Genomic DNA, 17,451 nt, shown 5'->3' on the forward strand with positions numbered 1-17,451 from the left:
GAGAGGGGAGGAGAGGGGAGGGAGGGAGGAGGGGAGGGAGGGGAGGGGAGGGGAGGGAGGGGAGGGGGAGGGGAGGGGAGGGGAGGGGAGGGGAGGGAGGGGAGGGGAGGGAGGAGGGGGGAGGGGAGAAGAGAAGAGAGGAGAGAAGAGAAGAGAGGAGAGAAGAGAGGAGAGGAGAGAGAGAAGAAACGGGATCCTGAGTTCAGCAAGTAGTAAAAGGCTACTTTGGCTGGAGCAGGGACTGTGTGAAGGGGAACACCATGAATATGTGGAAGGGAAGAGGAGCAATGGGAGATTATCTCGTATTCACTGATCTCTGCAAATGTTGCAGCTCCTAAGTGGAATGTAAACTCCTTCAGAAAAACTGGCCACTTCGCCTTCACATCTCCAGTGCCCACTGCAGGGTCTTGCACACAGTAAATGCTTATTGCTTGTTGTTTGTCCTTTCCTCTCGGAGAAGACCAGTGACATCAGGAAGGTGATGTCATGACTTACACGTGGATTGGATTGAAGTGAGGCAGGGCTGCGCAGAGTCACCAGCCTCACTCTCTCCTCTGCAGCCCTCTGGTCCAGTGGCCAGACATAGATCAGGAGAACTGGAGATGGCCCTGGATGCTGTGGGAAACCTGGCCTTTTTAAGCTAACATCTTTCCCAGGTCTCAGTTTGTCTGAGGCAACACCCATTCAGTGATTAAGGCTAGGTAAGAAATGAAGCAAAGAATGGCCTCTTTTACCTATTAAAAAAAATTCAGTCTGGGAGGGGGAGACCCTCAGGGTTTCTGGCCAAAACAGAAATAATTGCTATTTACGTTCACGCTGAGCCATCAGAACCCAAACCATGCCTTGCACATGGTAGATGCTTATAAATGCTTACTGGATAGATGAATAAAAAGTAAGCTACATTCAGATTGTGAAGGACCTTAAAAGCTGTACTTCATCCTAGACTGGGGGGCCACTGAGTATTCTCTTTACTTTTTTTTTTTTAGGCAATTGGGGTTAAGTGACTTGCCCAGGGTCACACAGCTAGTAAGTGTCAAGTGTTTGGTCTGCGGCTGGATTTGAATTCAGGTCTTCCTGACTTCAGGGCCGGTGCTCCATCCACTGCGCCACCTAGCTGCCCCAGCCACTGAGTATTCTCAAACAAGGGAATGACATTGTTAGAAAGATGCTATAGAAGTGTTAGCTATTATTATTATTAAAAACGGAATTCTGCAACCATAGTGGAGGATTTAGCTTTAAATCTAATGATTCTCTGGGCGGACTCTATAGTCACAGCTTCTCGAACAGATAGAGCACTAGGCTCTGGGTTCAAATCCTGACTCTGACACTAACTGTGTGGCTCCCAGAAATTCAATTCACCTCTCTAGGCCTCAGTTTCCTCAACTCTAAAATCAAGGGGTTGGACTGGATGGCTTGTGAGGCCTCTGACCCAATGATTCAAAACAAGGGTTGTGTCCATTCTCACCAGTGTAGTTGATCACCATGGCTTTTCCAAACACGGATGGAGAATATTTGGGATTGGCCAGCTTGGTGTTCAGGTAGAGTTTGAAATTCACATCATAATCCACTTCTTTGTCCCCCAGTATGATAAACTGTCGTCCTTGAACGTTTTTCACATTTTTTTCCAATACGTTATCAATCACTGGATCAATATATTCATCCACATCTTGGAATAAGAAAGGGGTGCCGTACTTTATGGACATTTCCAGCTGTTTGAGGAAATCGGGGTCATTAAAAGAAGCAACCTGAAAAAAGACCATAACAAATGGAAAGTGAATACACCCTCACCAACAGAGGGGGAGCTGAGACTCAGCCTTTTTTTGTGTCCCGGACCCCATTGGCAGTCAATCTGGTTAGACCTCTGGAGCTTTTCTCACGACAATGTTCTCAAATGGATATAACAAAATGCATAGGATCGCAAAGGAACTAATTATAGTGAAATACAATTCAGTTATCAAAATATTTTTAATAACCAAGTTCTTAAACCCCGGATTAAGAGCCACGGAGTAGAAGAATGTGGTGCCAGTAAAGGCTGCCTTTGAAATGGACAGCAGAAGTGCTAGAAGACAAAAGAGGGCAGAGATTGGAACAAGGAAATGTGTAAAAGAGAAGAAAGTGTGTGTATGTGTGTGTGTGTGTGTGTGTGTGTGAGTATGTCTCTCTGTGTGTCTACATGTCTCTGTGTGTATCTGTATCTCTGTGTATCTGTGTGTCCATGTGTCTGTGTGACTGTATCTGGATGTGTCCATACATGTTTGTGAGTTTATGTGTGTCCATGTGCCTGTGTGTGCTCATATGTGTCTGTTTTGTCCTGTGTGTCTGTGTATGTCTTTGCATGTCTGTGTGTCCGTGTATATGTCTGCATGTGTGTCTGTGTGTGTCTGGGTATGTATCTCTGTGTGTTCATGTGTCTGTGTTTATCTGTGTCTGTGTATGTCTATCTGTGTCTTTGAGTGGCTATGTATGTGTCCATGTGTATGTCTGGAAGCCCATATGTATGTCCATGTCTGTATCTGTGTATTCATGTATCTGTGTTTATCTATGTATCTATGTCTGTGTGTCTTTGAGTGTCTGCATATGTATCCATGAGTATGTCTGCATGTCCACACGTGTGTCCATGAGTGTCTGTGTGTGCATGTGGGCGGGTCCCCACTTGGGTATGAAGCCCGGGAGGGAAGTGCTAGCCGGAAAGGAAGAAGCTGTGGTCACTCACTCCACATATGCTCTTTGAGCGGGGAGCTGGCAGCGTCACAGCACCAGAGCAGAAGGGCCCTTGAAGGCCATCTCATCCACCATGATGCCTGCCAGAGAATCCTCTCTACTCTAGCCCCAACAAGAGGTCAAGCAGCCTTCCCACTGAGGGGAAGCCCTCTGACCCCCAGAAAAGCCCCCTTCACTTTTGTGTAGCCCTGATGATCTGACAATTTCGTTTCCCTACATCAAGCCCAACGCTGCCTCTCTACACTTTCCACCCCTTGGCCCACACTTGGCTCTTGAAGCCAAGAGGACCAAGTTTAATCGCTCTTCCATATTGGAATTTAGCTCTGATATCCTCCCATAAAGCAAAACATTGATATCTCGTTCTACGTATCCTTAAATTGCATGAGCTCAAGGCCCTGAATTACCTTGGTCACGCTCCTTTCTAAAACATGGCATCCATGATTGAACGTGATCCCCCAGACACAGCCTGACCAGGGCAGAAGACAATGGAACTGTGACTTCTCCCATTGCGTTTTTGGGTGCAATGTCACACTGTTACCTCCTTTTGAGCCAGGAGGAGAGGAGAGCAATCTATACTTCTTTATTTTGAGGGACCTCCTGATGTGGAAATCCCTCCACCAATGCAGACTGGCAACTTCTCTGCAATTTATAGTCTTTGAAAGTCGTCTGGGCTCTGAGAGGTTAACTTACTTGCCCAAGGGCACACAGTCAGGATGTATCCATAGTGCAGAAAGTCCACTAAATTCCCCACATCATTCACAAAACCTGAGCCTTCTGAAAGACACACCTTCTCCATCTTGCTCTTGTGGAATTGATCTTTTGAACCAAAGTGTAAAACTTTACATTTATTCTCATTCAAATCCTGCCTCAGAAACTTATGAGCTATGTGACCCTGGCCAAGTCACTCGATCTCTGTTTGCCTCCGTTTCCTCATCTATAAAATATGACTAACAATAACACCTGCCTTCCAGGGTTGTTTCATCTGAGGATCAAATGGATAACAGTTGTAAAATACTTTGTAATAGTAAGTGTAAAAGTAAAATAGTAAAGTGCTTTGTAATAGTAAAGTGTAAAGGTAAAATAATAAAGTGCTTTGTAATAGTAAAGTAAAATAGTAAAGTGTAAAGGTAAAATAATAAAGTGCTTTATAATAGTAAAGTAAAACAGTAAAATGTAAAAGTAAAATAATAAAGTGCTTTGTAATAGTAAAGTAAAACAGTAAAGTGTAAAAGTAAAATAATAAAGTGCTTTGTAATAGTAAAGTAAAATAGTAAAATGCCTTGCAAACTTTAAAGAGCCATATAAATGCTAGCTATTATTATTGTTATTATTATTATTATTAGCTTTGGCCCAACACTCTAGCCTATTGACATCTTTCTGGATTCTGAATGTCATCTAACTCACTAGCTTTTTCTGCATCATCTCTGTATCATCCACAAATTTGAAAAGCGCGCCATTTATTCAAGCCACTGATTGTTTAAAATGTTAAAAGGATATGGGGCTGACCACCAAATTCCAACTTCCCATCCCAAGGTTTTTTCTGTCAGTACTTGAGCAAGGACTGTCAAATTCAAAATCATTTCCCAGCGGGTAGGGTCAGAGGAGTCACTGATAACAACAGCCCTACCCGTAGGTTATTTTTCTCTTCTTTTCTCTTTATCCAGTTGAGGGCTTGCTGCTGAGGATCAATACACAAAGGAAAGCGACTAGCTCTCGTGGTGAGGATGCCGTTCTGAACAGACAGCTCATCAGGAGGCAGGCCCTGGGAGCCCCACCTGTGGATCAGAACATCAGGTAACCAGTGCTGTATCCAAGGCTACCTTGACTGTTTTTACTGCATTGCTCAGTCTAAATGCCAAAGGTTGAGCAGAAAGTTGTCTGGCTCTAGCAGAAGGGCACGGACCACCGACCTGGTGCCCAGTATCAGGAGGAGACATGTGCCGGCTCCGTCCCTGATCTAGGGAAGACGTATTGGCCGGCCTCTATTTCCATACTAAATCTGCCCAAGCCTGGCTTCCTCCAGCACCACCCACCACCCTGCTGTCCCCTCCCAAGCTTTGTGCCATGATATAACAGCACCAGTCTCTTGGCTGAAGAGCATCACCTACCTACTGATCTCTACATCATCCGTGAGCAAGCTTTCTAGTCGAAAAGGCTGGCTGAGGGGGATTTCCCGTTCCAGTAAATCTCTTTGCCACACCACATTGACCATCTCATTTCGAAACTCCCAGTTGAAGGCCCCTTCATAGCTCAGGAAGGCCGAGCAGAGCAGACAGTCACCCAACAACTTGAATCTCCGGTGTATCAGCTCATCCAAGTCAGCCATCCACCTGATGGGGAAGAGGTCAAGTCATTAGGTTCAGACCAAATGGGTGGGAACTTTAGAAGACTCATAACATTCTCCCAGCAGCGCTAGAAGTCTACCTGCCAAATTCTGCCAAGTCATCTATTTCTTCAGGCTGGTAGAGACACGCCATCGGATGAGTAATTGGTGACATTAGCCAAATGGACATGTCCAAAAGCACAGCTGTGGGGCAACAGTACCCACTACATTTAAGAACTTACAGATCATAGCTTTACTCACTGACTTCTCAAGCCACAAAGGACCTCGCAGGTCGCTTTATCACCCTGCCAGCAGTGGCGCTGACTCCCACAACCATAGGCATCAGACGTCGAGCCAGAAGCCACCAAGCCCCCAAAGCTCCTGGTGCCTCAGGGATCTGTCCCGTGCCTTATGACGTATGTCTTCTCTAGTCCCACAGTTGTACTCACCAGGATATAAAGTCTGCTTACAAATGGCCTTTGCATGCCTTAGATACACAAGAAAGAAACCTCTTGCCGAGTAAGTCTAGCCATGGGGAGCCATTTTACAACGGCGACCATGCCACTTCCACCCACTCACCTTCTGGATTGAACATAAGAAACGTTTCCTAATTTTCTGTCATGACGTTAAGCTAACCTCACGTTTTCTGAGCCCAAGCCAGAGATCAGCTTGTCAGCGGCAATCAGCCGCCTTTCCATGATCTCTGCTTCCTCCTGGAGCTGTTGCTTTTCCAGTATGGCTGCCTCATATTTGGCTCCCAACGCTTCCAGTTCAGCCTGGAGTGTGGCCAGCTCGTTCTGAATTCTCTCCAGTTCTCTTTTACTGAGGAAGTAGTTCCTCTCCAGCCTCGCCACCTAAAGAGTAGACATGATGCCTGAGAACTGGGGAACAGACCCTGTTCAAAGGCTTGGGCCACACCTATGTGATCCAATGAAGCATTCAGGGGACCACGGGATTTAGTGCCACAGGCTGCCACCAAACCTGGACTTCTTTCTTCAGCTACTCTCTCAACTCCCTGCTTCCAAGATCCAATCCTTCAACCCAATTAGACCAATGCAATTTGCATTTAAGTGAACATGAGGTCACATTTCTGTGTGTGTGTGTGTGTGTGTGTGTAGATATGTGTGTCTGTATAAAGACATGTGTGTGAATATGTTTACATATATGTATGTATGTGACACCTATCTCAAAGCCCATTGGTATGGGACTGACTCCTTACTGATGGAGATAAAGGCCCTGCCCTGTGTGAGGGGCAGGGAGGAGTTGGTAAGAGGCACGGACATTATCACATGCCCACGGCCCTTCTGTGGTGGTCTGCATTAGAAACCCCTCCCCGAACTCCTGTAGATTCCAGCCCTGAAATACACCTCCTCTCAGATGAATTAGGGAATGAGAAGAACCCAGTTCTCCAAAGGTTTTATCAAATTCTGTATACAAAGAGAATGAAAAAAAAAAGGTTTTGAAATGTGCCTCATTAAGGCAAGTTAAGATATAATTTGGAAGGGGCAGCTAGGTGGTGCAGTCAAAAAGGCTGGCTGAGGGCACTCATTAAGCTTCAGGTCTTCAAGTGTCCAGTCGCTTCAAGCACATCTTTGGGAGGGAAGATGGAAGAGGCTGAGCCCACTTCCAATTGCAAAAGGAAAACTTTCCAGGAGGAGCTGGCAGGCCCCATCATGTCCCTGATCCCAGCCTGCTACTCCAGAGACTTCAGGGAGTTTTTCACTTGGGTGAGACCTTGGACCCTCTCTTGGATAAGCTCAGGTACTCACTACCAATAGGAGAGCTCCTTCATTCTGTATTGTCGGATATATCTCCTGTGTAAGTCTTCTCTGATTTCTGTTGTGATTTGGATAAATTTGCTATTCTCTATGTGTGTTCATCATGGACTTGGTATTAGGTGGGGAAGGGGTTAAGCCTTGGCTATAGACCTTGGGGTCCTCCTTCCTCACCAAAATGACAAAATGATCCAAAGTTAGATGGAACCTGATCACATCCCCTAAATGAATGCTATTTGAGAAAATAGATAAACGTCTAGCCCAGTATCCCCTTTATCTGAGGAGAACAGAATAGCCTCCCACCCCAACTTCTGCTTCCCTTCTTGGCAGGAATTTAAAGTCTCCCTTGGAGAAAGACGGAGAGAGAAGAGGCTAGAAATGTTTATTCTCCTTCCCTTTGAGACATAAGACAGCTCGCTCCTTAAACACAGGACTCTCTGTATTTGTGGGCCCCTCACTATACATGGGGCTCACCCTTTTTTCCCCCACATATATATAATACATACATGTGTGTATGTGTATATATCATTTCCATGTGTACACTGGTAACTTCTAGCATTAAGATATGGCTCCAGGGTAAAAGTGCAGAACAGGGCATTTAGAGGTGGGGGTGGCACCAATGAGTTATTGCTTTGCTTTTTAATCAATGGGAACAACGAGCAAACTAAAACATACAACTGATCCTCTTCATTCTAGGTTTTCCAAATTATATCTTTTCGCTTTTCTTTTTTTTGGTGGGGCAATCAGGGTTAATTGACTTGCCTAAGGTCACATACTGAGGCCAGATTTGAACTCAGGTCCTTCTGACTCCAAGGCCAGAGCTCTATCTACTGCACCACCTAGCTGCCCCTTCCAAATTATATCTTAACTTGCCTTAATGACGCACATTTCAAAACCTTTTTTTTTCATTCTCTTTGTTTACAGAATTTGACAAAACCTTTGGAGAACTGGGTTCTTCCCACTCCCTAATTCATCTGAGAGGAGGTGTATTTCAGGGCTGGAATCTACAGGAGTTTGGGGAGGGGGTTCTAATGCAGACCACCACAGAAGGGCCGTGGGCACGTGAGATGCCAGCTAGCTCCAGACTGGACTCAGCCCAGTTATTTTCTAGGGTTCACAAATGAGCAGTACCTTCTCTCTTTTGGGCTTGATTTCCTTAAAAACATCACAGTACCCCATCACGGCTTCCACAAACTTCAGCATGCCCAACCCGGCTTTGCTTACGGCCTCCATTTCTTCAAAGGTTGTATTGAGAGTCTTTAAGAGCCCTTTAAGACAGGATATGAAATTTTCAGTCAATGGGGCAGCCAACAAGTATTAATTAAGTGCCTGCTATGTGTCAGGCACCTACACAAAAAAAAACAGTGCTGCTCTCAAGGAGGTCACAATCTAGGGTGGGGGTGGGGGGAGACAACAGGCAAACAAGTGTGTACAAACATAATACATATAGGATACACTGGAGGTGACGTCAGGAAGAAAGCACAAAGATTAGGAAGCCTGGGAAAGGCTTCCGGCAGAAGGTGAGATTTTAGCTGGGGCTTGAAGGAAGTCAGGTATGAAGCACAGCCAATGAACATGCCTAGAGCTTGTGTAGGAACAGCAAGGGGGGGGAGTACATTAGGAGGGTAAGAAGTATTCTGTATTTGATCCTGGAGATACTAGGGAGCCACGGAGGTTTGTTGAATGGGAGAGGGCATGGAGGTCTGACATGGTCAGACTTGTACTTTAGGAAGATCAATTTGATCGCTGAGTGAAGGATAGACAGAACTGGCCAGAGACCGGAGGCAGGCTGACCCACTAGCCACTATTGCAATAGTCCGGGGGTGAGGGGATGTGAGGACCTGTGCCAGGGTAGGGGAAGTGTCAGAGGAGACAAGGGGGCATATTCAAGAGAGGCTGCAGGGGTGGAAAGGACGGGAGAGGCTGCGGGGGGGGGGGGAGGAGAAGGACCGGGAGAGGCTTCGGGGGGGGGGGTGGAAGAGACGGGAGAGGCTGGGGCGAGGGGCGGGGGAATCCATAGGCCCTGGCCACAGCTTGGATATGACAGGGTGAGAGTGAGAACTCAGGATGACTTCTAGGTTGGAAGCCTGAGGGACTGCCCTTGACAGTAATAGGGAAATTCAGAAGAGGGGAGGGTTTGGGGTGAGAGGGAAGATAATAAGTTCTGCTTTGGAGTCTGTGGGACACACAGTTCAAGAAAATGAGGCACAGCTGTCACTTTGAAAAAGAGAGAAATGAGATATTTGGGGCTAATGAAGTACTCCTGATTCATTATTCATTAATAAATATGTCCATAAAATATAGATCCAACTGTCTGAGATCTGAAAGCCCAGACAGCTGTGTTTCATAACTGATCATTTGGATATGAGAGAAGCCTCTAGAAAGGCAAAGACAAACTGACATGAGCTGAATTGGAGCCCCCCCCTCCAAGTCCCTTCCTCCTACTAGACTGTCAAGGTCTCTGTTGAAAGGCTCTGCCTGTGTCTGCAGCTGAACCCCTGCCAAGCTGTGCCTGCCTTACATCTGTCCTCGCTGGCAGGCCTGAGATCTAGGGCCCAGGCTTGCAGTGGGGTCATCAAAGTTCCAGGGAGAGGACCCTGGCTTTCTGTTAGTGGGAGAGGGTCCTCAGATAAAACCAACACAAAGCTACGATTTAGAGCTCCCTTACAGTGGTCCTTCCATCTAACTGGAAACAGATAACGTGAAGGGAGAGTTTATTGTGAAGGGGGCAAAACTAATGTCAAAATGACATAAGAATCGGAGGAGGACGTCCTGTTACTGGGGCAGGTGTCCTGGAACAGGAGGCCTCAGTCACAGGACCAAGGTGCAAATCGCTACCCAGGGGAGCAACCTGAAGCAAGCCACTGAACCCTGTCTGGGTCTCACTGTGCCCCTCGGTGAGATGGAGGGGCCAGACGAGCCACTCTAATGGGTCCCTTCCAGTCTAAACCTGTGATGGAGGCGTCTATGAACTTATATAACAAAAACATCAGAATAAACAGCTATGGTTACGCAATTATAAGTGCTTTCCTCACTGATATTGAGTATGATATAGATTACATAGATATAGATACAGAGATAGAGGAATAGGGATAGATGATATACATGTAGGTATAAATATTATAGATACAGGGATAGATGATGTAGACATAGGTATAAGTGTTATAGATACAGGGATAGCTGATACAGACATAGGTATAAATGTTATAGATACAGGGATAGCTGATATAGACATAGGTATAAATGTTATTGATACAGGGATAGATGATATAGATATAGGTATAAATGTTACAGATACAGGGATAGATGATATATAGGTATAAATGTTATAGATATAGGGATAGATTATATAGATATAGGTGTAAATATTATAGATACAGGGATAGATGATATATATAGGTATGAATGTTATAGATACTGGGATAGATGATACAGATATAGGTATAAATGTTATAGATACAGGATAGATGATATAGATATAGGTATAAATGTTATTGATACAGGGATAGATGATGTAGATATAGGTATAAATGTTACAGATACAGGGATAGATGATATATAGGTATAAATGTTATAGATACAGGGATAGATGATATAGACATAGGTATAGATATAAATATAAGCATAAGTATAGGCACAGATGACATAAATATAGATAGGTACAGATGCAGGAAAATTGATCTTTAAGAAGGGGCATATCTTCTCCTTCAGAACTCAGGCCTGAAGGATGCTTGGGTCCTCAGGAACCAAAGCACCAAAGAGTTGACTGTTAATTGGTAACTTGGGACACATAGTCACCATCCACTTTTTAATGTGTCAGCACTAGCTCTATACAGGAGGAAGTCTCCTGGGAAAAGGTCAAGGTCAGGTCAAAGACTTATCCTCCCCCTCTGTGGGAAGTGCAAGCACAGGAAAAAATTGTAGGTGAAGCACCAAGTGAAAAGGCTGAGTCTTGCCAGATGAGTTTGTAGATGCCATTGAGAGTGAGAAAAAGAATGTGGTTCTTTAAGGAGTCCCAAATCCCCTTGCTGAAGTCAAAGCCATGGACCTTGTAAATGGAAAATCACCTGCTCCTTCTCAGTCCTGGGTTATGTGTTTCTCCCCAGGACCCCAGCTGTATCTCTCTCCCAAAAGATCAAACAAACCCCAAATTCCAGGCCTTATGTAGATGGAAACAAACCAACAGAAGCACGGGAGGCTCTAGAGAAAGCTGGGACAGCATCCACTCTGGCCATCTCCACTTGCCTCGGATGTTCTTGACTTGGCTCTGGGTGATTGAATCAAAGTCCATCTCCATGAGAGACCTCAGGAAGTTCGGGTCAGACATCATGCCCTTGGCCGTCTTCCAGTTGAGCTCCTTGTACCCCTTCACAATCAGAATACACTCACAGACAGTCTGCACCTGTTTGGGGGGCTTAGCAAAAGACCTGGGGTGGGGGGAAAGACCAAAGAAATCAATCAAATGCAGAATCACAAACTATAAATTCGGATGGACTGCAGGTAAGCATTCAAAGACACTGATGTTAGTGGTGGGAAGTAGCGTGCTGAGTTCAGTGGTAGCAGAGCTTTGAACTTGGGAGGGTCAAGAGATCCCTAGGGTTGAATTCCAGCCTTGATGCTTTCCAGATGCGTGACCGTGGCCAAATGATGTAACCTTTCTGAGCCTCAGTCTCCACCTCTGAAAATGAAGATAATAATGCCTGCAGGAACTCTGCCAGGCCCACCCTACCCTACAGAGGTCAACCCCCTCATTTTGCAGATGAGCAGAGTGAGGCCCAAGGTACTTAACTGAGAGTAAGTCACTTGCCCAAGGTCATCGTTGGTAGTAAAGTATCAGAGGCAAGATTTGAACTTGGGCCCCCTGTATTGCTTTTTCCTCTTTTCCACGGCCATCAAGAAGGCCATGTAAGGAGGCTCCTTTCCAAGGTCTTTCTCCATATGAGAAATGTGTAAGGTTTGCTCTTTCATCCAGATATGACGCCCAAAGGTCCCAAAGCATAAATCCAGAAATGAAGGCAAGAAAGAGCACTTTCTTCTCCTCACCAGAAAGTCCACAGATGGAGAGGCAGGGAATCTGAGACAGTGACCCCAAAAAGCAATCCCCCCAAAATATGAAGGCACAAAGACTGAGCCATCGCATTGGCTGCTCCACGCACTGGCATCTGAGTCTCTGCATGGATGTATGGCCACCAAAAGAACCCCGGGGGACATGGACATAAACCTGACCTGGAGAGTGGAAATCAGGACCGATGAGTGTGAGAAGGGATGTCTGGCATACTGCTGAATTAAACCAAGGACACTGGGATGAGAGAAAGGGGGTGGGGCGGTTTGTCTGTCTTCAGTTAGTCACGGAATTTGGAGATGGGAAGAGACTACCTCAGCAAAGGCAGAGGACAGTATGTACTCATTTCGGTGGTGTGTCCCAGCCTCTTACCACCCAAAACCCATTTACCTGGGCCAACCAAAAGCAAAGCAAACCTTTTCTATCGAGAAACTACACAGACAGGCTGCCCTCCTAACCTTGACTTCTCAGCCCAGCAATGAGGATGACTTCATTTGCCACAGGTAATTAGCAAAGGAATAATTCCCCTGGGAAAAGACAACTTCTTGCTACCAGCAGCAACATCTCCAGATAAATGCTTTGCTTTCTGGACAGAGAAACTGTGCGATCCTAACTCAAATACTTCATTAATTAAAAAAACAAGGTTATTTGTCTTCAAGGAGAAGACAGGTAACCTCTAAAAACTAAGGCAAACATGACATCATCTCCCTCTGAAACCATTTCAAATAAGTAGGCAGAAAGAAAAAAGAACAGTGCTGGGCACAGCACAAGCATTAGAATCAGGCTGGACAAAGCCAACTTGGGGAATGAGTACAGAAAGGGAGGTGGTGAGGCACAGTGGAAAGAGCATGGTGCTGGACTCAGAGGACCTGGGTTCCAGTCCTACCCTGATGCTCACTATGTGGGTGATACTAGCCGTAGACCTCAGCTTTCTCATTCAAAAGACGAAGGGATTGAAGGAGATGACCTCTGAGGTCCCCTCCAGCTTCTAGCTCTATGATGGTGTGATACATTCATGGAAGAAGAGTATTGTTACCTTCGCCTAGGCTGCCCCTCATTGCAACATGCCTGAAATGTTCCCCTTCCTCACTGCCGCCTCTTAGACCCCTAGCCACCTCCCTGGCTTGCTTCAAGGCCCTGCTCGGGCACCATCTTGTATTGGAGGCCTTCCTGACCCCACTCCCGCTTGAAATTACTTTGTACTATTTCAACCGTGCTCTGTATTGATTTCTCTGTGTACATATTCTATATCATCCTCGCCTTCTACCAGCAGAACACAAGTTCTTCAAGGACAGAGAATGTTTTGTTTTTGTTGTTGTATACCTAGCTCTCAGATTTTCCATTCAATCATTTTGGTCATGTCTGACTCTCCACAACCCCATTTGGGGTTTTCTAGGCAGAGATATCAGAGTGGTTTGCCATTTCCTTCTCCAACTCATTTTACAGATGAGGAAACTGAAGCAAACAAGGTGAAGTGACTTGCCCAGGGTCATACAGCTGGTAAGTGTCTGAGGCTGGATTTGAACTCAGGAAGATGATTCTTCTCGACTCCAGGCCTGGCATTTTATCCACTGCACCACTTAGCTGCCCAAATTATAGAAGATGTTTAATAAATGCCTGTTGAATTTAACTGAATTGCCATGATTAAAGATGCAAAGTCATACAAATGATAACACCTTGGAAAGACTCCTGGGTGCACGGAGTCAAAAGGAAGAAAGGAGTCAGCAATAAGTGAGAGCAGAAGGAACGCCTTCAAAGACCGCAGGGCAATGCTCTTTGTTGGGATTTCATTAGTGGTGTGAGATGCAATTTCCAGGGGGGCAGCTGGGTGGTGTAGTGGATAGAGCACCGGCCCTGAAGTCAGGAGGACCTGAGTTCAAATCTGGATTCAGACCAAACACTTGACATTTACTAGCTGTGTGACCCTGGGCAAGTCACTTAACCCCAATTGCCTTAAAAAAGAGAGAGAGGGAGAGACAGATGCAGCTTCCAGAATCCACTACAGAATCATCTGGGGGGTGCAGACAGTGCAGAGAAACGGCTCTGTAGCCCACCCTTCTCCCTGCCAAGGAGGAGAACTGTCTGTGTGGGCTCCTTTTACAAAACACTGATTTTTGAAAGGCTAGCCACAAGCTTCATCTGGTAGCCACAACTGGGAATTACAGACAGAATGGCTACTGGTTTAATCTTTCAAGTGCCTGGTGTGTCCAAAGAGAAAGAAAAGCATATACGAATCCCGTTCTAGCTAATAGTGCTTATAATATTTTTATTTTAATATTTTAAAAATGTTTTATTTTAATATTTTATTTTAATTTATTTAATTATTTTATTGAATAGTTATTTTACTATTTTAACTATTTTAATCATAAATTGTTTATTACTGTTGTTCTGGACCTACGTGTAGAATTCTATCAACCAATCAATCAACAGCCTTTATTAGGCACCCAGTGTTCGCCCTGCAGCCATACCTGCCGATCTGTATTTGTATTCCCAGCACTTGGAACATGATAAGTGCTTAATAAATTAATGCATGTGTTCATTCATGTGCCAGGTACTGCCCTAGGTGCTTAGAACACAGTGACAGAAGTCCTTGCTTTCAAGGGGTTTACAGGCAGCAGATGGAGTGCTGGGCCTGGAGTCAGGGAGACCCAAGTTCAAATCCAGCCTTAGAGATTCATTAGTGGGGTGACCCTGGGCGAGCCGCTTAATCAATGATTGCCTCAGTTTCTTCAACTGTAAAAGGGGGATAACGATAGCACCGACCTGTAGGATTCTTGTGAGGATCAAATGAGGTGCTTGTAAAGCACTTAGCACAGGGCCTGGTACATAGATGGTGCTTAATAATTGCCTGTTTCCTTCTCATCAAGGGGAGACAATACGTGTATATTCATAGGCCTATACAAAACGGGAACAAGATGATTTTGGGAGCAGGACACAAGCAGCTGGGGGGATCAGGAAAAGCCTCCTGGACAGGCCTGAGGTGCCGCAGCGAGGGATTCTCATGACGGGAAAACGCCCTCCACCACCCAGACCACGCCTTCTCTGTAACTTGGAGCATCTCTAGGGAGTCCCCTGGGGAGCTCAGCCTCCGAGGGACCTGCCCAGGGTCCGCACAGCCAGGAGGGTCAGAGACGGGCCTCGCGCCTCAGCCCCCTGACTCAGCCCCTCCGTGAGACAGCCCTGCTCGTGAAAGTGTAACCTGATCTCTGTGACGTCGGACTTATCCAGCTTCTGCAGCTCCAGCTTGGCCGCTTCCAAGATGGGCATCGCTTCCTCCAGGGCTGTCTCAGCCTCCGCTTTTTCCACAGCGATGACCTGATTCTGCTCCTCTATCTCTATGGCCTTCTCTTCGGCGAGTTTCTTCTTTTCCTCCGCTGCAGGAAGAGGTAGGAAAGCGTAATGTCCCAACTGATGCAAACACACAGGGACATCCTCTGGGCTCACCGGGAGGAGCCCTGAGCTCTTGGACCCCGGTGTCCCCAGGCCTCCTCTGGTTCTCTCCTCCTTCCTCCCTTCCGGCCCGCTGTCCTCTCTACACCCCTCTCTCATTTGGATGCTGGGCTCTCTGGGACAGCTCCTTCTATCTCAGGCCATCCCAGGGAAACTGTCTCTACTACTTGCTAGTTTATTTAAATTCCCCACTCTCCCACTAGCCTCCTTTTCCCATCCCCATCTTCTCTACTGCTGCTTTCCCATCAGATTTAGCTTTGTCATCATTATCAAGCATGTAGTACAGGACTTGGAGTCAGAAAGACCTGAATTCGAATCCCACCTCAGACGCCTCTTAGCTATGTGATCCTGGGCAAGTCACTTAAACTCAGTCTCTTCATCTGTGAAATAAGAGACAAGGACTCATGGCCTTTAAGGCCCCTTTCCAACTCTAAATCTATGTTGCTGTGACCATAAGGGAGAAGGCTGGCTGAGAACATTAGAATAGAGATCAGAGGAGGAAACAAGGTCCTTTTGTCCTTTGCACACTTCTAGGGCAGGGAGAGGAAAGAGACAAGGATTTCAAGAAAAAGAACACAAGCCTGGCACAGGGGAATTTCAACTGTCCGTGCATTCACCAGTGCCCTCCATCTGCCAGAAGGAGAGCAGCTCATCATTTCTCACCCAGAGGAGGCACCAGGAGAGGGAAGGGCCTTGCGTTCACGCCATCTGGGGAAGATCTGAAGGAACTGGAGATGCTGAGCCCGGAGAACCGGATGGTCAGGGGATGTGAAGGGATGTCATGTGGAAGGTGGGTGAGACTCTTCCTCGGAGGACAGGATCAAGAAAAGTGGGCGAAAGTGGCAAAAAGCACATTCTGGGTCCATGTCAGAAAAATAACATTCCTAACAACAAGAGCTTTTCAGAAGCAGGACAGAGCCTTGGGTGGAGAGGTTCTGAGGGTGCATTACGACTCATCAGGGCAGGCCAAGGACGCATTATTTTCCAGGAGAGGGGGAAACAGATGGCCTCTGAGGCCCCTCCAGCCCCGAGATCCTGTTACCCCATGAAGTGGGTAGTGCAAGTGTTATTACTGCCATTTTATGGATAAGGAAACTGAGGCTCAGAAAGGTGATTTGCCTATTGTGGCATAGCTGGTAAGTGGTCAAGTCTCTTGACAACAAAACTGGCCCTCTTTCTACTACACGTGCCCTCAACAAGCAAAAGAGTGTTCAGGAGACCACGTGTTGACCATTTTGGTGAAGGCTGAACAACTGTACAAAGATCGGGTAAGAAAGAAGGATGAACACTAATGGGAAAATATGTTTAATAGGAATGTACACGTAGAGCCTATACCAGATTGTGCACTGTCTTGGGGAGGGAGGTGGGGAGGGAAAAATTTTAAACTCAGAAGCATATGGAAGTGATTGTTGATAAATCAAAAGAAATAAAAAAAGAAAAAAAGGAAGAAGGATGAAGAGGTTAGCTCCGGAGAGCCCAAAGAGGAACACGGGCACCCAGAGAAATAGCTGCTGAAGTTAATGCTATCATTAACACTGAGGGGTTCACGTGGTGGTGGGTGGGGTGGGAGTCACAGGCACAAAGTACAGCTTCAGGAAGATCAGTCTGGAATCCAGAAGCCAGTGGTGAGCATAATGAGTTCAGGTACGAGGCAAAGTGACCAGAACCTAGAAGGTGTTGTGCATGAAGGCTGAAAAGCAGGGATGGAACTCAAAAGCATCTCAGAAGAGTCAGTCAAAATGCATTGATTAAGCACCTACTATGTGCCCACCTGGCTTCTCACCCGGACCTCATCATGGTCTCCAGAGACTTCTCATCCTATGAGATCACATCAACTCCAAAACTCACAACCTCTCAGTACCTTCCAGCCCTGCCTCTGATTGGAGAGGATGGAGGGTGGGCACCGGAGACCTCTGAGATCTTCCACTTAAGGAGGAAGCCCAGGGTAGCCATCTCATCGTTTCCCAGCCAGCTGTAGAAGTTCCTTATGTCACTCAACCAGATCGCTTCTCTCTCCTCCCCTCCCCACCTCTTCTGCTTCTTCTAATGTGTTATCTCCCCCATTGGACTGGGAGCACCTTGAGGGCAGGGCCTGTCTTTTGCCTTTCTTTGTATCCCCA

At 46.3% G+C, this 17,451-nt stretch overlaps 1 protein-coding gene across 1 annotated transcript in view; it reads right to left on the reverse strand.

The window, feature by feature from the left end:
• Window positions 1-17,451, reverse strand: part of DNAH10 (dynein axonemal heavy chain 10) — a 163,573-nt gene that overhangs the window by 17,546 nt on the left and 128,576 nt on the right. The window contains 7 exon segments of the mRNA XM_020970246.2: window positions 1,466-1,745; window positions 4,349-4,496; window positions 4,830-5,051; window positions 5,681-5,898; window positions 7,951-8,087; window positions 11,065-11,246; window positions 15,081-15,255. Of these exon segments, the coding sequence (XP_020825905.1) occupies window positions 1,466-1,745; window positions 4,349-4,496; window positions 4,830-5,051; window positions 5,681-5,898; window positions 7,951-8,087; window positions 11,065-11,246; window positions 15,081-15,255 (1,362 nt within the window).

The sequence above is a fragment of the Phascolarctos cinereus genome, unplaced genomic scaffold (genome assembly GCF_003287225.1).
Source record: "Phascolarctos cinereus isolate Bilbo 61053 unplaced genomic scaffold, phaCin_HiC Scaffold_4;HRSCAF=312, whole genome shotgun sequence".
Taxonomy (NCBI): Eukaryota; Metazoa; Chordata; class Mammalia; order Diprotodontia; family Phascolarctidae; genus Phascolarctos; species Phascolarctos cinereus.